This window comes from Elaeis guineensis, chromosome 13, assembly GCF_000442705.2.
Source record: "Elaeis guineensis isolate ETL-2024a chromosome 13, EG11, whole genome shotgun sequence".
Taxonomy (NCBI): Eukaryota; Viridiplantae; Streptophyta; class Magnoliopsida; order Arecales; family Arecaceae; genus Elaeis; species Elaeis guineensis.
The window spans coordinates 75,643,444-75,668,280 of record NC_026005.2 but is presented as its reverse complement, the minus strand read 5'-3'; the positions used below and the strand labels follow the sequence as shown (position 1 = coordinate 75,668,280).

Below are 24,837 nucleotides of genomic sequence, written 5' to 3'. Positions count from 1 at the left end.
AGTGGAAGAATGACCACGGAAATGCTCTAGAAACTTGGTGGTAACTCGAGCAACAGGTTGCAGCTTGAAAAATGCACCTAGGACCATACTGCTCTACTCTGAGCTCATTGACTTTATGAGGGATCGAGACTTAAACTGGCAACCTCAACGTTTTTTCCAATCAAAAGACTAAAGTCAACCATCTAAACTTTGTTTAATGCTTGCACGACATCAGTAGAAGGAATCTAAATTTTAGTAATTTTATTCACAAATTTTCTACTCTTGAGATTGGATTTGAAGAAAATTAACAGAAAAATATAGCCAACGAACAGGAAGAAAGCTTGCGTACATTAATGGTGAAAGCCTTTGGAAAGGCATGTAACAACAGCAGTTAGCAATTATGGAGCATCTTTGCTGATCAAGACCACTGTCTGACCATTTGTCAGTCTTCAGCTTCACATGACCCATACCAGCTACGTACATGGGCGATTTAGAGCGCAGGTTGAAGACTTGGAACATCCACCTGATGCTTGCAGATCAAAGAACATTTCAGCACCAGCAGCTTTAGCTGTTAATCGCCTTTTATACTTGCTTTGCACCAGGCTTAGAAGGAAGTCAGTGAAAATGTGTTCATAGCCTGGCATTTTGCCATATCCTGCAGAAACCAGAAGTCCATAAAAGAAACAAGACAGGCATGCAACTATGTTCAATTATTAGGATTAGTTTGTATGTCATTTAAACATGCTGCATGGGCAACATCTTGTTTATCACAGTTTCCACTAAAAGAAACCAAAGAAGAACAGGACAACAAAAAAACAAAAAGGAAAAGAAAAGGAAAAAAAAATGAAAAGAAAATGAAGCGGAACAGATTTGGGGTGCTCGAGATACACACACACATATACATATAGACACACATACACCCTCTCACACATACATAATGCAACTTATTTCCATTTGAAAATACCAACATTTCCAATTGAAATTTCTGAGATGAAAACTAAGCCTTCAATTTACCATTCACTCGTCCAAACTCCGCACATCACATCACACAAGAACCATAAAACATTGGTGCACTCTTTCCTATACTACACCCTCCACTAGATGGTCCTCTCATAACATTGTAAGATTATCCATAAACAGCATCTCCAACCACTAGAATAAACGTCAAATGACCAACTTTTGCTTCTTTTAGCAGAACTATAATTATGTAAAGCAGTAATATTACCTTTACCGACAATTATATACTAAGTATCACCTTACCTATCCCATCAAAAAGCTATCGTGCCACTTTCAACTTAGAAATTCAGGTTTCGTTCACTGAAATAGCCAGCAAGGTCATACTTCGCACACAGCTAACATGGCATGAATTCTCAATTGTCTGCTAAATTATGATCACCTACAACATCGCTCTACCTATTACACACTACGCTATAAAAATGTATTAAATTTCATGTTTAGCCTTATATGCTGACTAAAAGATCCAGTAACATCATTCGTTATTACTTGTATTTCCACCTGGTTATTTAGGTTCTCTTTATGGTCACTAAAACCACCCAGTAACATCATTCTTTATTACTTGTACGCCTTACTTGTCATACATCATTCTTTATTACTTGTATTTCTACCTTGTTATTTAGCATTTTTATCATGGTGACTCAAACTGCCCCATAACATCATTTTTTATTGCTTGTACTTCTACCTTGATATTTAGGTTTTTCTTCACAGTGACACAAAACTGCTGATAGCCTACATACAGTCATGACGGGGTCTAGATCCAACTAGTATTGTCCTCTCACCTGACAATAAAGCAGAAAGAAACTACGTCAATGAAGGCCATGTTGTTTTCAAACCAATGGACCTTATGCCAACCAGGATTCACCAATGGAAACAAGTCCAGGAATTTTGCATAAGTGAGACAGAACATTGTCAACATGATTATAGATACTGAAGCTTTTCATGGATCAAATTGAAGACCTCAAAAATGCAATCACCTGCCATTTGTTTCCTCACTTTGGAGCAAGTACTATACATGATCAAGGAACACATGATGATAAAATCTATCAATTGTCCTCAGGAGGTAATTTGGTCAAAACTTATCATGACAGTGTGGGGGATATACAAATCATAAGATGAGTTAAGAACATACAAAAATTCTTTAAACATTATACAAACCTCTTTGATTTTTTTCAAAAATAATATAGTCAGGAGAAAGCAACAAATCAAATTTCAGGAGTCTTTAAAGGGAAGATTAAGCAATGTGGTCATTTAGAAGAAGCTTACAAGGAGCATAAGGGTTTGAGACCGCTTATTGTCTGATTGAACCCATAAGAACATTAAAAGACATAGAATGGGGTACAAGGGTTGCTATCTTATAAGAAGATGCAAGTTAAGGGACTGAACCTTCCATACGATTTTCAACTTAATTGTTGAGACAAAATTAGGGATGGCAATCAGAGGGTCAGGTCAGGTTTGCCTGACATATAAGGCCTGATCCAAACCAGACTACTTGCCAGCGGACAGGAATGTTTGACACGAATCCAACCTGCAACCAACCCGCTAACCACTTCAAGGCCCAAGCCCATTTAGTTTTGAGCTTTATATTAAATAGCTAAGCTATTGATTAATAGCTTCTAGACCATTTATACTACAATTCATCTCTCCTTTCAATTCTAAGTAATTGAATCCATAGTCCAATAGCTCATATATTACAAAATTTTCTAAAATATATACAAATATCAGTATAAATATGAATATTTTTAAAAAAACATATATATTATATAACCCCCTCTACAACTTGATGGATTGAGGGGCGCTGACCTGAGCCAAACACGATCCGCTAGCTAGTCATGCTTGGCTGACTGATACCCGACCAGTGAACCTATTGGTCTGGTTAGGTGGGTTTGATTCATGCACAAGCAAGTTGGGTCAGAAATTGCCATCCCTAACCAAAATCTCTGAATAGTTTATCCTCTCCCCTCATTTTCGTTCTGAAGTTTAGTTTCTCTTCAAAATCCACTTCCATATAAAATTCAGGCCTCAAATAATTCTGACTCTTAGCATTCTGGGAAGTACGTCACAGTAAACTCACAATTCCCACCAGACCTAAATAGCTTCTATACAGTGCGCTACTAGAAAACAATGGACAAAGCTGTTCACCTCTACAACAACCATAATCGTTTTGTAAAGGATATTCTTATTCTTTCTTTCAATGTAACAATTTGCTGCACCCTAATGGCATCAACATGCAACAAAATCAAGGGAACAAAGTCTGCCTGAAAAAACAAAATCAAGGGAACGAAGTCTGCCTGAAAATGAAGTTATTTACTAGGTCCTGGCATGAACTTTTATGTTGGTAAACACTGAAATAAACAGTCTAGATAATTCAACAAATTTAAATTTCTGAAAAGCCCATTACACAGTCAAATTTATGGGAATGTAAATAAACAAATTAATAATGCATTTAAAAATTGTGAGTAATTTATGTGTAGTCAACCCATTACGGACAATTAACTTGAAACCACAGCAATGCTGAAAAAAATGTTATCTTATGAACTTTCAATTGCAGTGATAATATGCAACATTTTATATTTGTATTACTAGAAAAAGAAATATAATCAGAGAGTTCTATAAAAAGAAATCTTAATCCATGCATATTCGCAGATTCTGTCTTTAAAATATATATTGATCAAAATACAATTATTCCTGGAAATACTTAATGCTCCTATACCACAACTATCTGATTTGAGGGGGAAAGGCCATGTATCCAAACATATATGAACAATATTCAGAAGAAATGGAATAATATAGAAAGGATATGCTTATTAGAAAATAAAGTAGGTTACACTTACCAGGAAAATAGTTGATATCAATGACATAAAATCGGTCCCTTGTCCCATGCTCCCTGATCATATCTATGTTGAATAGCCGAAGGCCCTATGCATCACATATCAAGTGCAAATGAATGGAAGAAGGAAGGCATAAATATATAAATAAATAAATGAGAAATTGAGTTGTCCAAAAATATAAGAGACAATTGTACCAGTCTACGACGGAGCTCTATAGCAAGCCTCTCAAGCAACGGTCGAGGAGGAAGTTCTGTTCAAGGTCAGGAATAAAAAACAAGAATCTTCTCAATTTGCAGCAGGATATAATTATCTCAAGTTTGATGGTTGTAAAACAATCTAAGAGATCAAAAACTTCAAAAGTATGTTAAAGGCTTTACCAGCAACAACAGGGTCCAGGTCGGCATCATCTGCAGAGGCTGCAGCACAAGAAACTCTGGGAAATCGAAAGACACCAGCACCGTTTAATAGTTCGCATTTATTAACATCAGGAAGGGAAAACCGCCGCACGACTTTTATTGTTTCCCCAACAATATAGACCTTAAAGAGAACACCGCCTATGATTGGAGAAGAAAATCAGCTGCATATATATAAATAAATTTAGCTAAGCAAATGAGGTCATGTGACAGCAATAACTATCTACCATGATTGACGAATTCCTGCAAAACCAAGGGTGGATCAAGCTTTGACAAGGAAAATTGATCATAAGCAAGAGATAGTTCATGTGATTTTGCACTTCCATCAACTACCAATGGCTTTGCAACTGCAAAAGAAACAAGGGCAAACACATGTTAACAAGTTTCACATACTTAAATTAACAACAAGACATCTAGCTAACAGTTCCTCCAAACTCAATACCATTAAATTTCATAAATTTTGTGAATATTTGAATCCTATACAAGTTGGTTAAACAACACTAAATCCTGCTTGCATGTGTTTAAACTGAAAAATTACAAATGCCAATTTTTTAAGGTAATAAAAATTATTAAAAAAAAAACTCCATTAGTTTCATGAAAATCCTTTCATTTGTTAAATATGGCATCTTTACTTTTAGCTCAAGCAAATACAGTATCTTTTTTGGTAAAAAGGACTTTCATGCTGAGAACAGAAGACAGGACCCATCACTCTGACCTTAAAACTAAATATGGCGACACTTGTACCAAAAAAGCCCTGCCATATCACCAACATTATAGCTGGAACAACACATGCATAATTTTTGCAGGAGGGGGTAAAATATATTTCTACATTTTAGTACACTACAAGACCGATCAGAAAGTATCTACATAAGGTAAGAGTCCAATATATAAGAACAGCACAGATGTGAAAGTAGCAAAGCTAACAAAGCACATAAACCAGATGAAGCATAAAACACTGGACCAGCTCAGGGTTTATGGTTATATAAACCAAATTGAATAGCAACTGAGAGCAACACAGAGTTCAAGACTTGTGGTTAGCAATGATATAGCGCTAGACGAGTTCTGCTTTATGCTCCCAATGTTCTTACAAGTTTCTTTGGGAGATGAAAACTGAGACCTACATAAATTACTACTGTAGATCACAACCAACTGCTGTTCTAATAAAACAAATTCCTCATTAAATGAATAAAACCAGCAAGAACCTTTGATCATAACAAGATCAGCTTTTCAAAATCAAGGGCATGCTGCTAAATCTTGGGCAATCTCTACAAACTAGAATAAGCAATGAGGATTCCCAGACTCGTATCTAAGCTCAAAGCGATAATGGTCTGGAATTGGTTATAGGCCAGCTAGTGCTTGCCAAGGCCTCCTTTGGTTAATATCTATTCTGACCAGCATCAGTTTAGTGTGCTTCACATATATGGCACAGCAATAAAAATAATAAATGCTTAACAGCAGATTTACCTAAAGGTAGTGTTAATCCAGCCTTGGAAACTGCATCTAGGATTGATGAGGGGTCTTTTGTAATTACTACTTGCCTAGGAACACCAACTTTACCTGCAAAGATTCAATTGCACGGTAATGATACAATCAAAACTGAATATAGATAACTTTGAAGATAGTGAAAATAACAACAAACAACCCATTGCAGTGATCCTACCAAGGATGAGGGTTCACATAGAAATACTAAAAACTATCATTGTCAGCTTTGAACAAAAACCACTAAATGGATAGCCTTTTAGAAGGTGAGAGACGGTCAATTGTTGCTGAAGATAAAGCTTACTATATGCACAATTATGACATCTGGCCTGATAGGTTGATAAACTTAGCAAATAAAGACAAGGCCCATCAATGAACACCAAATAAGAAATTCCATTGCACCATAGCTCAACCCTGTCATTGACCCTTTCAATTGGCTTTTCAGGAAAGATAGAAGGTCTTGTGCAAAGTTCTGGAGTGTGAGTAGCCGACAGCCTCACTTGTAAGTATCCATTACTCCTTCCACTAAATCAAATCATCTAAAGAACGCTAATAACAAGTTCTTGTAGGGAAGCATCTTTAAGAATTACCATAGCAGTCTGATAGATTCAAATTGGCTACACCCTCAAGCATTGATTGTCGATTGCGCAAGTGTTGTATAGCATCCGGTGGATCTAGCACAGTCACTTCTGGATGTTTTCTCCCATAATCCTTCAAGAATAAAGGACCAATGTAAAGAAATATTAAAGATGTGAATACAGCGATTCCAAGACATAAACAGCATATATAGGCAACTTAGAATGAGACATATAAATTCAACAAGAAAGCACTAACAAATCAAGTTATTCATCAAAGAAGAAACTGGCCTAAGAATTCTATGCAGGTTTGACCTAATTGAACAATTGAAGTGTATTTCAGAATTCAGATTCAATAAAGAACATTTCATCCAAGGTTATATGTGGACCATAGACAACAGTTGCTTATTAGTGCTTTCATTAGAAGCCCAATGATCTTAAATACAGCACCAACCAATCAATCTTTTGACCAAGCAAAAAGAGTTTCATGTACTTCTTAAGAACTTATATCGGCAAAACAGGATAATCAAATATGGCATAATTAACAATGTCTGTGTTTTTTTTTTGGGGGGGGGGGGGTAAATAAAAGACCATGCCAATCACCATGCATTAAAAGCTTAAAAGAAAATCAAGCATAAGAACTTCATAAAAAACAAATGCAAATATATCTACAAATATCAATATTCAGAAGTCTAATTACTAAATTACCAAATATATTAAGTGCATGACGCATAGCAACAAAAGGATTTAGCCAAAAATGAATACGAAGCTGATAGCTTAAGCATAAAAGGCAGAAGAAAGAAATAAAGATCTGCACATATACATCTGTCCTCTATGCAAGTACAAGAATAGAAAGAAAAAAAATTCCGAAGTTTAGAACATATTTCCAAAATCATATGAATCATACAAGAAATGCAACATCTCTCTTAGCACAAACCTAGAATATCCCCATTAACATAGAACAGGAATAAAAAATATTCATGCATGCTACAGCAAACCTTACCGGCTAATACATACTCTAAAAGGAGTAGCAAAAGGCCAACTGGACTTCGATCCCATGGTTATACCCCTCTCCTGAGGGATTGATTTTGGGAGAAAAAAGAGGGGAAACAAAGAGTACCAAATGAATGCCACCCACTCCTTTTCAAACACACAGTGGATTCTTCTGCAACACTATAATGTGGGTTACTAACCTTTGTATCAAATCAACTTGTTCTCCCAAACACAGCAAGCAACAAGGAAATCTAGCAGTTAAAATGTTCTGTTTATTGCTCTTATATTCTCAATTAGTGAAGAATATATAATTTAATCATTGACCAAAAGTAATCTACACATTCACGGACTAATGTTCGGCTGCTGTTCGTGGTTTTCCTTTCTGCTGCTGTGCTTCTATGCTTGTTCTTCCACATGCATTTGCATCATAGAAACAAAAAGAAAGCACAGTATATGCACATGCAGCTGAAAATGTAGGCTCTTTACTGGATGGAGACCTCACCTACTTGAAAATATGGAATATGTTAGCCTGAGAGCAGGTATAAATGGGACAAAAATGTAAATGAAAGAGCTAACCGACAATGGTAATTAGGGAGAACAGAATTTTAACTTTAAAAAAAAATAATAATATAACTTAGTTTTAATCATCTGTTTATTAAATTTCTCAACAAATTTTGTTTTACCTTTTCTTATAAAAAAATTACCCGAGTTTGGATTATTGCTACTGAATTGTTCTTTGAAAAGCAGAGTTTTGGGCAGCCAGTATATTCACCCAAAAATCACAGACTCAGAAAGTGAAACAGCATCATGTTCCAGATCATTAAATTATAAATATATGAATAAAAATTATAGATAAATGCTGAAATCATCGCATTGCAATGAACTAATATGTATTTCTGATCTTTTGTATCTAGGCGAATATAACAGTTTCAGTATCAGTGATTTTAATTGCAACACCACGGATAATTTACACATGAAGTTTACAAGATTAGACACACATGTGCAACAACTGACTTTGACATGTCAAAAATTCATATTATACCAGACAAATGGATATTGCATAAAAGATCCGATGTCAACCTAAAATTGGAATAGTTAACTCTGGATTCAACTTTAACTCCATAACTGAAGTAATGCTACAACTATGACAGTCGATATGATAATGTCTGAGAAAAGTGGTTTCACAAACAATGAAATATAATCAACCATCAGAAAACACTATCTTTGCATGTCTGTGTAAAATCCAACATTTAATACAACTACAATTAGCAACACCTGAAATCACCAAGCATATGTATCAGAGGCTTAGATTAGCTGGTCACAGAAGGTACAACCCTCAGATGTTGGAATTCTTGAAGCTTCAACTTTTAACTATCTGATCATGATTCATGACGCAGGAAAGAGCATGCTCTCTGCAAATTATTCCAGACAAAAATAAGATTTTAACTCTTTAACAGATTTCTCTGTGTACCAGTCAGTGTTAGTTCATATTTGATCATCCATGCAAATTGGCAACACTATAATGACAAAATGCAGAAACAACACATCATATATCAGAATAAGAGGCAACAGACATTTTAATATTTTAAAAAGAAAAACCTAAAACAGATGTATTTCTTTTAGCGTGATTATGAGTTTACTGACCTCCAGAACTTGTTGCCACTCTTTTCCAGTCAACTGGAGAAAACATCGAAAGAACAAAGCTTGTCAATCAACAATGGTCTAAAGGTTATTTTAAAATATTAATAAATTAATTTCTTGAATATACCCACATATTATACAGAAGAATTCAATTGTTAGCTTAAGAAAACTGCAGGAAGCCCCATTCAACAAGTGTCAAACAGCCTAAAAATAACTGAGATGGGCAATTATTCCCAGACTACTAAACCCTTTTTAATCCATGAAACTACCTAAAGTTTGAAAATAGGCAACAATGACTGACCTTGTGTAGAACAATGTCAAAAGGACCTTGCTCTGAAAGAGGCCTACTTTGGTCAATTGCAACAAATAAAATCCCCTTCTTCCTGCACCACATGTTAAAGGGCTTATTTAATAAAGTCAGCTCAAGGTGTTACTTTGACAAAATTATCATACAATATCCAAGAACCAAAAGAAAAAAGGGCTAACCAGTACATTGAACACATATTCAATTCTTGCCACACCCCCCCCCCCCCCAACCCCCACCCAAAAGAAAAAAAAAAAAACTTTTCATTCTGAAAACCATACAACACTAGGTGATAAATTGGTGAAAATATACTTATTCAAAAAGAATTGGCTAAAAAAAAATAAGTTGGAAGTGTCATCCAATATTTAAGTCCAGTATTTAGAGCCCAAGAAAGCAAGTGATTTCAGCTTTATTTATAATTTTATACCCACTTCGAAGCTGACACAATCTTTGCTGCTCAACTAGACTAAATAAATGAAACAAACAACACAATGCAACCTAGAGTTCAGGTTAGAACAACTAAATTTCATTACTCAAAGAAGGCTGGAGCTGCTGGATCAAACTTTAGCCCTATAAAATAGAATCAGTAAGGATACAGTATATAAATCAGCAAAGTCTTATCATACATGAGACACTGTCCATGAAGTAATCGATATTGCAAAAGAGTTCGAGAACTCATCCACAATGCTTGAGTAAATAATTATTTTTTTATTCAATACCAAATTAAGTTTTTTTTTTATTATTGAGTTTCATATTGCCCAGCCTATGCTAGAAGATTTTGACTTGGGCACAATTCAGTTTAAAATTATTTTAAAAAAGAAAAAGCAAAAACAAACAAATAAAAGCAAAGGAACATTAGGAACATCAAAATTATCATGAAAGAATTATCACCATTGTATAGAAAATCTCAAAACATTGGAAATCATTTAATAAAAAGCCAACATATAAAAATATTTGTATCATACAAAAAGCAATAGAATATGTTTGAAGTAGTGCAATAAATAACAAAAACAGTGTTCTGCATGATACAGAATGATCAGAATAAAGCTTTTAAACCAAGAAATGCATAAGGCTGTTTATCAAGATCCTAGAAGCCTATGCAAACTGTTGATACCTGAACTAATTTCCAAGCATTACAGACAAACATGAGCCAGTTGATTGAAAATATTAGCATCCATAAAACAAATGGCTACGGTATTTTATCTAATGGCACAGCATGCAGCATAATACTTTTTTCCTAATGGACCACAGAATTAAATGATGATTTTTAAACTACGTCGATGTTCTGAAACCGATGTTGTATATAGAGAATATTCCAATTCAAGAAACCCAATATTCGAGATGCAGAGGAATTCATCCCAAACATAAACAAACTGTCAAGTTGTGGTTATCAATTAAAAAATATCCCTCCACCCAGAGTAAACAAAGAACATTACTAGGAGCAATTGTCAAGGACGAAGGCAAAGTGTAAGCAGCTCAAATCAAGGGTTGATATTTATAATACAAGACACCCTAACAACCATCCCCCGCCAGCTGTCACTTAAACGAATAGCTTATACAAACCCACCACTTCATACCAACTGAAAGGAAATTTCCCTTTTCCTTCATGCGGACGTATTTGACAATTGATAGAAACTGCTTTACTACTGAAGTGTGAAAACAAATTGAGGAGGTGTCATGAATAGTAAGCAACTTAGTTTCAACATACACAGTGAGCAAAAGCTGTTCAATTTAAGGTGTTCTCTGTATCAGGCATGTAAGTATGCTATGATTCTTATAGAACCAATAAATTATATTTTCCTTTCAAAGAAATACAAAACCAATTCCCGAACATGTAAATAGATCTAATCTTGCAACAATAGAGGAAGAACTCTCAAAAAAGACTAAAAGATAAGACGACGTGTTGAAAAAGGAAATTTTTCAAGCAAATTACAATCGCGGGGTCACCATTTCAAGAAGATTTGAGTAGGAAACCAAACAAATCGAAGTTTAAAAAAAAAAAAAAAAAAAGGTTTTACCCACGGAAAGAGAAAAACTGGCTTCTTTGTAGTACATATTAATTAAAAATCCAATCTTGCTTCCACTACAGCTCGAAACATAACATTAGATGCATAAGCCATCATATCAGACGGAGAGCTGGATCACGCCAATATCTATAAGACGCCTCTAAACTCAAAACTTCCCCAAATGATTCTCCATTTGTCAAAGATTTTACCTAGCCAAACCTTCCAGCTTCGGCTGCAAGAAGCTCTTGACCTTCTTCGACGTCAGGGCGTACCCCACGACGAGCTTCTGCTGCGGCAGCGGAGGCAGCAGAACCGAACCCATCTCGTTCTCCTTCTCCTCCTCATTCCTATAGGAAATCTCCCCGTTCAACCTCATAACCTCGCCCCCAACTCCAAACCCTTCTTCTCCTTCCCCAAACCAAACCCACAGTCAATCAAAACCCACAAAAATCCACCGTAGCGGAGCCCTACAATCCCTCCGTCCTCCTCACCTCCAGGGAAGTCACCCCCGATCGATTCTTCCGTCGATATAAATGCGATCGCGTGGTTCTTCCGATTCCACTACCGATCGAGATTTAAAAAATTCGGAGATTGGAACCGAATATCCGAAACCCTAGAATAATTCCTTAGCGCGGAAAGAGGGGACGGTGGGGGGTTAGGCAGAGAGCAGTGGCGAGCGAGGCTTGGGCCAGGTATTTGTAGCGGAAGAGATCCTAGTTTCATGCGAGACGGCCACAGAATGTTTTAATCACGAGATTTGACCTCGCGTCGGAGGAAATCCATCTCCGACGTGACGGCCACGGAATGTTTTAATTGCGAGATTGCCCTCGCGTGGGTGGAACTGCTCCAGATCGTGGCTGCGGCACGACAATCGAGGCCCATCCACTCCACGCTACCATGTTTTGTCGACGATCATGATTGTGGTCGCGTGTCCCACTGGTCCATCAAAAATGGTTTGCCCTTTTTGAGGGCACTATGCCGGACATTAACGGCCCACGTTTTTTTGGAAGGTAAAAATTTTATTCAAAAAAAATTATATATTTCGAAATAAATATTTTTTAAATAATATTTATATAAAAATAATTTAAAAATTATTAAAATTCATCTATATTTTTTATAATATTCTCTTACTATATAAATATCATCATGTATAATATATTATATTATATTACATCATGATATTATTAATTATATTGAATTATGAATATTATATTATGATATTCTAATAACAATATAATATATATTATAATAATAATATATTATATTATTAATAATATTATTATATTATATATAATGTAATTATAAAAATATATAATATAACATAGATAAGATTTTGCTATGACACTCCAAAGCCTCCTTTAGTCATTTTATTGTTGGTTATTTTTTAACCATCTATTTTAAGGTGGATGGCAGTGATCTATTTATCAGCAATTAGTTTTAATTAGTCATGTGCATGGCTGGTACGATAAATAACTCAATTTTTAGGTGAGATCCCGAAACCAAAAGTAAAAAATAATGGAGCATTTTGGAAGTCACGACCCTTCCCTCCCCCAGCCTCCCCTCCCCCTCCTCCTTCCTAGGGGTGCAAATGGGTCGGATCAGATCGAGTCATGAGTGATCCTGATCCGATTTCTTAATCGGGTCTAAATATTGGATCCAAATCTATTCCAACAGAAGATCGGGTTAGGTCGGATCGGATCCAAGATCAAATTTTTTGATCCAACGGGTCATTTAGATCGGGTCGGATCCATATATAATCTAGTCCCGATCCATAAAATACAGATTCAATTCGGATTTGAATTTGAATCAATTCAGATCTGAGTTATAAATAATAAGATCAATAAGTAGAAGATCTATAAACAAACTTTATTTGCACTATAAATTTTGATCTTGATATATGAGACTATTAAAGCCCTCATGTCCCATACTCTTCATTCAAGAATCCAAAAATTCTAATCACATTTTTTTCACCCTCCTGCCTTGGTTAATCCAAATTCAAAATACTTTAACAAAGTTTTAAAAGATAAGGATCTAAAAATTAATAGAATATATTTTCAAAAATAACAGATATTAAAGTAGGCTCAATTAAAATTAATATTTATGCAGTATAGGAACAAAGTGAGATGAGTGATAGGTTCAGGTCGGGTTAGGTTGGATTGGATCATTATCTTAAGATCTAAATCAATCCAAAAATCTCTACGGATTGAATTGGGTCGGATTAGGTCAAAATTCAGTAAATCCAGATCTGATCCAAAAAATAGAACGGATCCAATTTTAGAATCCGATCCGAAACCATGGGTCCTTTAAAATAAATTCGGATCGGATCTACGTGGGTCGGATCGGATCGGATCACTCCGACCCATTTGCAACCTTACTCCTTCCTCCTAGGAATGGCATCGGATCGGGTTCGGGACAAATTTCTAACTACCCAAATCTAAACCCAAGTACCTAATAAACTACCCAAACCTAGTCCAAATACTATGAGGACTAGTTTTTTTTTTTGCCCAAACCTATCTCAATCGGATAACAAGTAATTTGAATTTATCCGATCCAAACCCAATTGAATCAAATTGAGCATTTTTTTTGCATTTCTATCACCTCTAAAGCCATATTACTATTCCATAAATCATACCTACCTTAAATAAATAAAATTCAATAATATTTAGTTTAATAATACATAGTCAATATTTAATCAAAATAAAATTCAAACTACCTTAGTAAAATATATTTAATATATATATATATTAAAATGCTAAAATAGTTCGGACTGGATTCAGGTTGGATGATAACTATCCAATCTCGATCCAAACCAAAAGTTAAGCATTCGGATTTTACCAAAATTCAGTCAACGTGTTGACTATTCGACCCAATCTGGTCGGATCAGATCGGGTCAGGTATCCGTGGCTTTGGATTTTATTGCCTTCTCTATTTTCTCCTTCCTCCTTCTTGATAAAGCTCCATTGGAGGTTGGCGTGTGATGGCAGAGAGGCGAGTAGCAAAGGAGGAAGAAGGGGGGCAGCCACGAGCGACAAAGGAGGAGGAGAAAGGGGGCGGCTAACCTGAATAGTAGAAGGAGAAAGAGGATGGGAGAGAGTGGTAGAGAGACGAGTGATGGTAATGGGGAGGTGAGCAGTGGGCCTGAGCGGCATAAAAGGAGGAAGAAAGGGGCAACCATGAGCGGCGAAGGAGGAGGAAGGGGGTAGCTGATCCGAGTAGTAAAAGGGGAAAGAGGGCAGGAAAAAGAACAGCGGTGGTAGGGGGAGGAGTCACAGGCACCTATAGGGGAGACTGAGGGTGGAGGAGCCATTGGCGGAGAAAGCTATGGGGAGGCGGATGGCCAAAGGAGCCGTGAGCACTGACAAGGGGGGTCAGGGGGAACCTCATGCGAAGGACCCATGGGCACACGAGGGGGAGAAATGGGGGGACTGAGGGTGGAGAAGCCATAGGCAAGAGGGGGGGCGAAGGAGTTGCGGGTGGCACCAAGGAGTGGGGTGGGTGTAGAAAAGCTGCAGGTGGTGCCAATAGGGGAGGGCGGGTGAAGGAGGTGGAGGATTGGGGCAGCATGCAGTGGTGGAGAGGTGAGCGACAAGAGGCGGATGGCGGCCAGGAGAAACTATGAAGAAGAAAAATAATTAAACAAAATAAAATATTATTTTTAGAAATAATAATAAAATATAAAAAAATGATGATAGTGTAATGTCTTAAATACCTTCTATAATAAAATAATACAAATGAAGCACTATGGCCAAACCCAACATAGATAATATATTATATACTATAATATAATATAAAGAATATATATTATATTATATTATATTATATTATAATAATATAATATGTATTATATTATTATATTAGTATATTATTATATTATATTTTTATTATTATAGGTTAGTCGTATTTAGAAATAAAATAAAAAAATATTTTTTTAGCTGATAATAAAATGACTTATCCACATCTTGGTAGCTAAAACTTTCTTTCCATTTCATTAGTAAATGTTATCCATGGATAAAAAAACTTATCTATCTAGAAAAGTATAAAAATATGGATAAGTTAATTAATGAAAACTTGTCCAACTTTTCAATAATATTTAACTATCAAAGAATAGATCTTAAGAAATTATATTCAGGACCTAGCTTAACAACTTAGCTGTAGATTAATAGCAACCCATCATGTGAGGCTACAATACTTGAACACAAATGATAGAGAGAGAAATCCAAATGATATATAAATGGAGCTTATAACTACCTCTTAGTCCTTACAATGACATCCCCACCTCCTTCACCGTCCAAAATAGTGGAGGCAGAGGAAATGGAATAGAAGGAAGATGATCTGGATGAAACCCCCATAGCTCTACCACCATCGTGCTCTATTGCCACCATCAACTTTCTTCGCCCCTAGGCTCAACCCTAGCTCCCATGTCCTCCTTATCTTTCTCTCTCCTCCCCTCCTCTGAGATCTCCAAAGAAAGCAACAAGGGAGCTTATTCGCTCACAAGCGATAGAGCAAGCTTCGACAAAATTGACCTAGATAAGGTCAAGATAGTTGGCAAAGAACTAATCCTTGGCAATAGAGATGAGTGTGAAGCCACCAAGGGTGATAGCCGACTTGGTGCGTTCTCAAACGAGAGTAAACCAAATAGCCGTGATGAGGTCATGGTTGCTATATTTTTTCTTCATTATTTTTTATGTCAAATTTAAAAGAATCAAAAGAAACCTTGGATCTTTATAGGTTGCCTTCCGGATTATTTTTGTTACCAGCAAAAAATATTTAGAGAGTGTTTGGTTCACGACCAGAATTGGAATCTAAATACATTGGAATGAAAATCAGAATGGTCATATCCTCCGAAGTATTTGGTCCGTGATCAGAATCAGAATCATAATAGAGATTTAAATTCTTAGAGAAAAAGTCAGAATCGGATTTTAGGGAGGATTGGGCCATTTTCATTCCGTCCTGAAATTAGAATTGGAATAAAACTTCTCCAATCAAATGATGAGAATGTGAGTCATCCATTTCCATTCCCAATTCAAGCCCTAACTCTTCCTAATCAAATATCTCCTTAAACTTTCAACCAGAGTTGGAGGTCTATTTGAGTTTTTGCTTAAATTGTGGTGGAATATAAAAGAATGTTCCAAGATTTGGGTGCTGATCAACTCAATTTGGTACGGTTTGATGACACTTTAAAAGATCTAGAGATGGGTAGAGGGAGATGAGGAGAAGATGAAAACCATTGGTGTGAAGCTAAAAAATTTGATGATCTCAGGACGAGCTTCTCTCAACTTTCTCTATAATTTATATCTCTTTTTTTATAGATATTGTAATTTATAACTCCATTGCTTCATCCACTCAATCAACGGTACGCACTGATGCAAAACCAAGTAATCCTTAACGCATAGAAGTTTTATGGGCTTCATCCACTCAATCAACCGACTGGAAAAGCAAGCAACGTCCACATTCGGTGTGATATCCGGCAGAAGAATATATAAAAAGTAGTTGAAAATTTGAAATAAGACGTGGAATTTTCTGAAGTAGGACGAGGGTCATCACGGAAGCGTAACGCAATCCGGTGGGTTTCCGTATGGAGCCCGGATTCCTAGACGAAGACAAATTAATAGATGAGATGCATGTGGAAGACTCACACGGGCGTAGGGAAGAAGAAGGCCTTGTCCTCTGGATGCAGCCGTGCGACCGTGCAATGGAATTAAGGGCGAGACATCAAGATGGGGCAAGAACACGTGCTCATACATGGTTCTTTTGGGTGTATGAGACTCTCGGGGTTTTTTAATGAAGTCAACGATAAATTTTTTGGGGAACCGTGTAACCGAGGTGGGCCCCATCGGACCGCGATAGTGGAGAACAGCCAATCCCAGCCACCTATTACCGGTGGCATGGGAAGCAAACCAACCGGTTACGTCTACTATTTTATTCTGCGGGACCACGATAGTGGAGAACAGTCCGTCCCGGCCGCTTATTGCCGCCGGTATGGGAAACATTGGTCCAATTCCACTGAATGCTTCTTATCATGACACGTACGCAAATACAGTTCTAATGATTACGTGGCTGTCTACCATTGGATGTTTAAAATCGAGTGCTTCAGGTATAACACAGCTGATCCACGGTTGCTTGAGAGCTCCGCAACCCCGCGCAAGAGATAAGATCCAACGGATACCAAAAACCAAACTTAACATGAAATATCTCCGTTTTTTTTTTTTTTTTGGTAACAGAATGAGATCCACAACTGTTGTCATTTTTTTTGGGGTGGAAACAGTTGTCAATTCTTGTCCGCGTGGTGCCCCTCTTGTCTTCCACAATGACCGTCTCATCCCCTTTAATAATGGCGCCCCTCCAATGCAGTTACTTTATAATAATAGGGCGAACCCTTTAATTGCCTACTTGTGATCTATGTTCGGATCTTGGTGAGGATACAAACCATATCCTCTTCCAAGAACAAAAATCACAAAGGGCGAGCACCTTTGAAAAAAATATCGAGCGGACTTACTATTTTACCATATTTTCTCTACTATCCAACTTCGAAAATTAAAGATTTTTCTTACTAATAGAGTTGTCAGTCCCATAAAAAAAAAAAAAAAAAATTATATATGACATCCTCTTTTTTATTATTTTAAAAATATATTTTTTTATTAATATATACTATATAGTCAAATAATACATATCAATCAGATTAACCATCTAGCAACCTAATATATATATATATATATATCTAACTAAATTAATATATTATTTATAAAATATAGTATTATAATCAATACATAATATATGATAATGTGCAAATACTTAGCATATTAATCATCTAGCAACTTAATATATATTCTAAGTAAATTAATACAGTTGATAAAGTATCATGTTCATCAATATATATACTATACGGTTGAATGATACATACTAATCGACTTTTCAATACGTACTGCAATTTTTTTCATATACATCCAGTAATAATTCAATGTATACCTCCAAATAAATTAATACATAATTTATAGAATAAGTATTTTATCTAGAGGCATGTATTAAATTACTATTGAAGTGTATTAAAGAAGTTTATGGTATGTAACAGGAACTCAACATATAAGTATTATCCAACCATATATTATGTATTGGTACATATGATATTTTAGAAATTATGTATCAATTTACTTTAAGGTATATGTTAAGTTATTAAATGACTAATTTATTCAAGTTTATATCATATTTCAGAAATTATCTACCGATTTACTTAAATATATATATTGATTTGATAGATGGCTAATTTGCTTGGTTTATATTATTTGATCATATAGTATAAAACATACTCTAAAAATGAGGAAGAAAGAGACCACCATGCTTTTTTTAACCACGGGACTTAGACTCTATTAATAGGAGTTTTGATTTTGAGTTTCTTTTTTAAGTTGGGTGTTAAGAGAAACGTAGCAAAATAAGAAGCTCACCCATATTTCCTTATCTGATGCCTGTCCATGAGATTTTTGTTCCTATTTCAATGTTTTTATGCTCACTGTTAAGTGGCATTTATTGCCATCTCTTTCAAATGATCTTTTCCTGACTCTTTGCCATCAATGGTCAATTTTTTGGCCAGTGCCTGAGTAGAGAGATGGAAACAGCTATTTCAAGTGGTTGCTTTAGAAGAGGCAGAATAACGAGTTGATTTTTATCCCTTTTTCCGGACTCTTGAGAATGGCTCTATATTTCTTATATGGCAAGCAATTTATTCTCAACCAGCAGAATTTTATTGCACAACCAAAGAACTAGAGTAGTTTTCACTCTTTCCACTAATTTCATTTCTCTATTACCATATTAGATGGCTAACCCAATTTTGATGCTTCTGTGGTTCCTGATAGTGATGCGGCAAGTTATATCATGAGAGGTGCTTCTGGTGGTTTGATATTGATTGCAAGAAATTGCATGCTGCATCAGTTTGCTATGTTGAGTTAGTACCTACATGGACAGATCTTGCTGCAATGATCCTTCGATGTAAAGCCTCTCAAATCTTTCTAGAAGAGGAGTCTGTGACTGTCCAAACTTGGATTAACAATCTTATTACTTTAAGATTGAAGCACATTCCCTTCTTCATGACATCAATCGCTAGAGAGCTAACTTATTTTTCTTTCAAATCACTAATATATATATATATATATATATATATATATATATATATATAAAAGCACATTCCCTTCTTCACGACATCTATATATATATATAAGGATGCAAATCGAGCAACTAACTGGGCTTTCTCATTCACCTCTCCATAATTATTTCACATGAATTGTCCTGTATTTTGGAAACTGATTTATTAGGATTATATTTTCAAAGATTTTGAGTTTGGGTTTAGACCCTTCTATGTACACACACAAAAAACCAAAAAAAAAAAGAAGATCTTGCAATCCTGTTTAGTTTATTTAAAGTTGTTTCAACATGTTGTAGATCGGATTAGATTATCTATTTAATAAAACGATTAGAGACATAGTTGAATTTTTTATCCTTCCAATAATTAGATCAAATTTGAATTGATAGATTTTTGATATATCTTGTATGTGGCCTAAGCCATATCTTGTCTGATCCGATTAGATTGCCCCACCTACTCTTTTTCTTTCTCATATTTCTTTCCTATCTTAAATTTTTTTAAAAAAAATATAGCATTTTACCTCCTCAGTATATTCTATCTGCCTTTTTCAAGTGGCATGGTGCTGGAATTGGGATCAGCAAACCTCTTCTTTCAAGAACAACCACCAAAAGGATCCTAACCCCTTATTCATTTCTTTCCTAAACAATCTAAATAGAAGATGGTAAGAACTGAAACAAGATCAAATTTCAGTCTCTCCATGATTTTGTTCCTGATTTTTTTGATTATTTTATTTTTTATATAAGTTATTTTTGATAGGAGAGTCGGTACCTTCTTAATCTATAGTATTGTTAAATATATGTATATATGAATCACCTTTTGAAATGTAAAAATTTGTATCACAGTAAAGCTCCTTTTGTTTTTTTTAATGTGTAAGACGGAGCTTGCAGACTTAATCTGTGGCTCCTCACCAGAAGGGAAGCATTTTGCAAGGAATAAAGTGAGGGGATGGTAGTATTTTCTTTTCTTTTCCATTTTTTATTAAAGACATAAGGTTGGGTTTCAAGAAAGATACAAACAATAACGGAGACATGAATTTTTCAGAAATATGTGACCTTTAATAATTTAAAAAATAATTTTGAGTTTCCCTCAAAAAAAAAAAATTTTTTTTTTTTGAGCTTTTTGCATATTTACATCATTTAATAAGGAGTAGTCATATGCTCATTTCATAAGCCAAATAATAGTCATATTTCTATATGAGTTTTGCTAAGAGACTGGACATCTGCTCAAGAAGGAAAGGCTGCGAATGAGATACATGAGTATTGCAAAAACATTGCTGGAAGCCAAGGAATGAGATAACCCGCCACTTTGTAAATATCTTCTCTGCCAATAAAACACTGGGTGTGGTATTTTTTTACCTCCCACTTAATAAAAATAAATAATCATATTTATATAATGAAAGGATTTTTGTGCCATGTTTCATTGTGCACATTTATAATGTGACAAGGATTTTTTTTTTGAGTTGTTATGATGTTCAAATGATTTTTTTATAGAATAAAAAAAAAAAAGGAAAAGTTTATGAAAACTTAATGGTGTTATCCAGTTCCCTTTGCTAGGCATGTTATCCAAATCTTTCTCAAGCATCTTAGAGCCAATCCAGGGCCATTTAGGATGATCTTTCGAACTATAAGGTCAAATCTCTTTTTAAAGATAAGATCCGTCGGCAAAAGAAGTCCCCATGAGCAACCTATCAACCTGTGCCGCTTGCAGGGCAGGTGTCCCACCTGATAAATTTAAAATCATGTGAAATGGACATGTCGAGAGCTGCAGTGACAGCATTGTTCTTGTCCTATCATTTAGAGTCAACTCATTAAGCGACATGTCCATCTTAATTTATCAAGATAATGTATTTTTTTTATTTTTTTTGAAGTGATAATTAGTACTAAGTTACAAGCATGTACATGTGCAATCATGGTTAACAAAGAACTCAAAAAGAAGATATAAACGATCTATGAGCATAAGTTATTCGTGTAAGGGTGTGTTTGGAAACCTTTCATTAGATCAGTAAGATTTGTTGCGAAATGAGATTTTGGAGAAAAAAGAGATGGCATCCAAGAGATCGGACAAAAACCCTATGCCCGATTTTGAGAAGATTTAAAAAAGAAAAAAAAAGAAAGCAAATCGTGCACAAATGTTTATATAATACTTTGGAGAAAATTATAGTTTGTAAAATCGGCATTAACTAGCAATTTTCTAGATTTTTTTTTTCAGCTATGTTCCATTGATAGATGTGTGGTTTCAATGAGTTGCTCGGTAGCAATCTGTCTGGTGATAACAAGTGGTTGGTTATCAAAGTAACATACCATATCATGTTATGAGGCTACCATAAAACTCTACAACAAAATCATAGAAATATTTCATCATTTTCAAGTTCCTTTTGGTGCTTGTTTTCTATTCCTTGTTCAATTTTTTTTCAAAAATTAAAAGGAAAAAATAAAAAATTCAAGACATACAATTCCGACTCACCTCACCACTCCATATTGAAATGCAAGTCGCCATCATTGTCAACTTCATGCGGAAAGAAGATCTCAGGAGTAATTTCTAATGAGAGGTGGAAATCTAATCGTTTGGCTGGTATGGAGAGCAAAGGACAAATGGCTTATAGCTATGAAAAAAAGAAAGTAATTTCTAATGAGAGGAGGGAATTCTGTTACTTGGCTGGCATAGAAGGCAAAGAAAAACGGCCTATGGCTTTGCAAAAAAGATATGATGGTATGAACCCCCAAATCACCTCAAATTCTTATCTACCTTTTTTCTAGGTGGTGAATGTAATTTACCAATTTTAACAATACGATATCTAAAGGTTGATAGCATGAATATACATTAGATTTACTGGAAAAGTAATAAATATTCATGATTTTAGCCTTTAAAAACATTACCTTTATTTGTGTGATACATATCCCAAAAATATTTTTGATTTTAAAGGGAATTATAGCTTGAGCTAAACCTAGCTCAGCTCAAGATCTTAGAAGACGGAATCTAATTGAAGGCAAACTTGAAATAGATTTGCTTCAGTACATAGTGTTATGTTTTAATGTGCATTAACATATGAAATCTTGGATGTTAAATTGAGAGGGGCAAATTCGATAATAGGTATAGTACTGGTTTAACTAGTTATCCAACTTTCTCCTCTCCAGCTATTCCACATTCTCTATCCCTCCTTAATTGCTCCTTTGAATTTGGATTCTTTGTCTCTCTTCTTTTATGTGCAGGGAGAGAGAGAGATGGAGTCTTAATTGTCGAAATTTACAGGCACTTTCAACTGGCTAAGCAAAAGCATATTTAATTTCCACTCATTGAAAAATTACATCTGTACCATTCATTGCTGAAGTATGAAGTGCTTGAAAAAAAAAAATATTGATTCAAAATTTTTAATAATAAATTGGAAGAGTGGATATTTTCTATTGAACTAATTAATAACTATCACAATAAAAATTATTATTAAAAAATAAGTAGGAATATTACCAAGTTTTGATTCCACAAAACTTGGATTTGAAACCAATTCAATTTGAGGTGCACACAGCAAAAATTTTATTAATTATTAAATTTTTTCACATATAATTATTTTCCATCTATCTTTATAAACATAAGAAGTTGTATCGCCTATTGCTGAATTATATTTTTCTATTCTTATGTTATACTTCAAATTTTTTATAATTCCTTAGATTGCCTTTGAGGCGGATACGATAAAATTGAAGTGTATCAACAACCTCTCTGCTAATTTTGAATGAAAATAAATATGCAAATTGCATATGTCAAATATAATTTTATCATTTATTAATACAATCATGATGATTTGGGTCGCAATTTTGAAATTAAATCGATAAAAATAAATAAGTAATGCTTCAAAAACTAATCATTAACTCCTTTTTGTAATGCAACCGCTTTAGTTCAAAAAATAAAGTAATGCTTCAAAAAATAAAGAAGTTGTCAAAGATGCATACGATTGAAGTTCTAGTTTGATGTTTTTTTATGAGGATTTGAGAGGATCCTGGTCCCTTGCTTTGTGCAAGCTGCCCAGTCCAAATCCAGCACCTGCCACCACATCCTCACCCTTCCATTGGTTGTTTTCTTTAGATTTTGATGACAAAGACAGCGAGAAGCAGTGGGGCTTGGTTTGGCAGCCACTGAAATAAACCAACCCACATCTATGGAACCATCAAATTAATTAATGGTCAAATAAGCATGAAACCATTCCTGGTCCCATAGGATTCGTGATGCATCTTTTGCCCAAAGAATGATGCATCTTTTTTCGTGACATGCACCATTGTATCGTGTAATAGCCACCACAGGATTTATGCAGAGAGATAAAAAAATAGAATTTGGATTATTTTAAGATCTTTTCAAGGCATAATCTTATGGATTATTAAGATTTGACGCCTCGAGATTCGATCCACATTGAGCCCACAGCGAGATCCGCGGTGAAAAATGGAGTCCAACGAGGTCAAGAACATCCCAAACGGAACTCGGATGGAGAAGATATGTGTTTTTGAAGTTAGCACGCAACTTGAGGCGGCGAAGGACCGCCGGCGACCGACGGATGGCCGGCAGAGCGGCGGTGGTGCGGCCGCAGGCGGCGGGACACCGCCCAGTGTGTGGGCCAGGCGTGCAGGGTGCAGGCGCTCGGCCTGGCCCAGGCGTGCGCGCGGGGCCCGACCCGGGCCCAGGCGCCCGGCGTCGGCGCGGCCCAGGCCCAGGCGCCACGCCTGGGGCCTGTAACTCAGTCTACCATGGACGGGACGGTCCACCGTAGATGGGACGGTCCACGGCCTGGTCTGTGGACTGCGTGGGTGTTTTCCATGCGTTTTGCATGGTCCATGGTACTATTTTGTAGATCGATGCGTGATCGGAGGGCGTGGGTAGCTTGTGGTCATGATCCAACGGCTGAGAAGGTTATTTGGCTTTGTTTAGGACTCCTAAACTTAATCTAATACCTGTTTAAGCCTTTAAAAGGCTGAAAACACTGGGAACAGAGGTGTGGTTGTGTTTTTGGCTCTTTGCTGGAGAGAGTACCCGTGAATATGGATGTGGCGGACGGGCTTCGCACGAAGACAAGGAACCCGAGAAGAAGAGAGAGAGAGCCATGTACGCTGAGAGAAAAAGAAGCTTCAGGGAGGCTTTTGGACAGTAAACAGTAGTCGCTTCAGGGGTTCAGAGGGGATCTTCCAAGAGAAAGCTTTTGTGAGGGAAACTTTCTGTGAGAGAGAAATTGGGTGTACGAGGATTGAGGGTGAGATCTCCTCTTGTAATTTTTTTTTCATAGTGAAGTTTGCATGCCTCGTGGAGGCGAGCCCTTTTGTGGTTGATCCATGTATTTTGATTGTTTTTATTTTATTTCTCTTTCTTCCTGCTGCATCGTGCAGTACCGAAAAGATTCTGTGAGGTGGTGTCCTGGCCAGACATCCACCCAACAAAGGGATATCAGAATGAGGTGGTACAAGAATGCAGATTGCAGCGGTGATGAGCAAGAT

General features: G+C 35.9%; 1 protein-coding gene across 2 annotated transcripts; it reads right to left on the bottom strand.

Annotated features, from left to right (window-relative positions):
- Positions 1-214: 214 nt before the first annotated feature.
- On the bottom strand, positions 215-12,080 carry LOC105055908 (inositol-tetrakisphosphate 1-kinase 4). Of its 2 annotated transcripts, XM_010937929.4 has the most exons (10): positions 11,445-12,080; positions 9,227-9,308; positions 8,929-8,961; positions 6,307-6,427; positions 5,702-5,794; positions 4,465-4,584; positions 4,202-4,378; positions 4,019-4,074; positions 3,828-3,912; positions 215-634 (listed from the first exon to the last, which is right to left on the bottom strand). In XM_010937929.4, the coding sequence occupies exons 1-10, from the start codon at positions 11,609-11,611 to the stop codon at positions 453-455; spliced, it is 1,116 nt and encodes a 371-aa protein (XP_010936231.1). In that variant the 5' UTR covers positions 11,612-12,080; the 3' UTR covers positions 215-452. The 2 variants fall into 2 exon arrangements, with proteins under 2 accessions (XP_010936231.1, XP_029123655.1); XM_029267822.2 differs by lacking the exons at positions 8,929-8,961; positions 9,227-9,308; positions 11,445-12,080 and adding an exon at positions 8,560-8,696.
- Between the last annotated feature and the right edge of the window lie 12,757 nt (positions 12,081-24,837).

Excerpts from the sequence above, each read along its gene's own strand:
- LOC105055908 (XM_010937929.4), bottom strand. The coding sequence starts at position 11,611 with ATGAGGTTGAACGGGGAGATTTCCTATAGGAATGAGGAGGAGAAGGAG. Across the intron at positions 4,379-4,464 it reads GCAGGAATTCGTCAATCATG|GCGGTGTTCTCTTTAAGGTC; the intron begins GTAGATAGTTAT and ends CTCCAATCATAG. Across the intron at positions 635-3,827 it reads TGATATCAACTATTTTCCTG|GATATGGCAAAATGCCAGGC; the intron begins GTAAGTGTAACC and ends TGGTTTCTGCAG.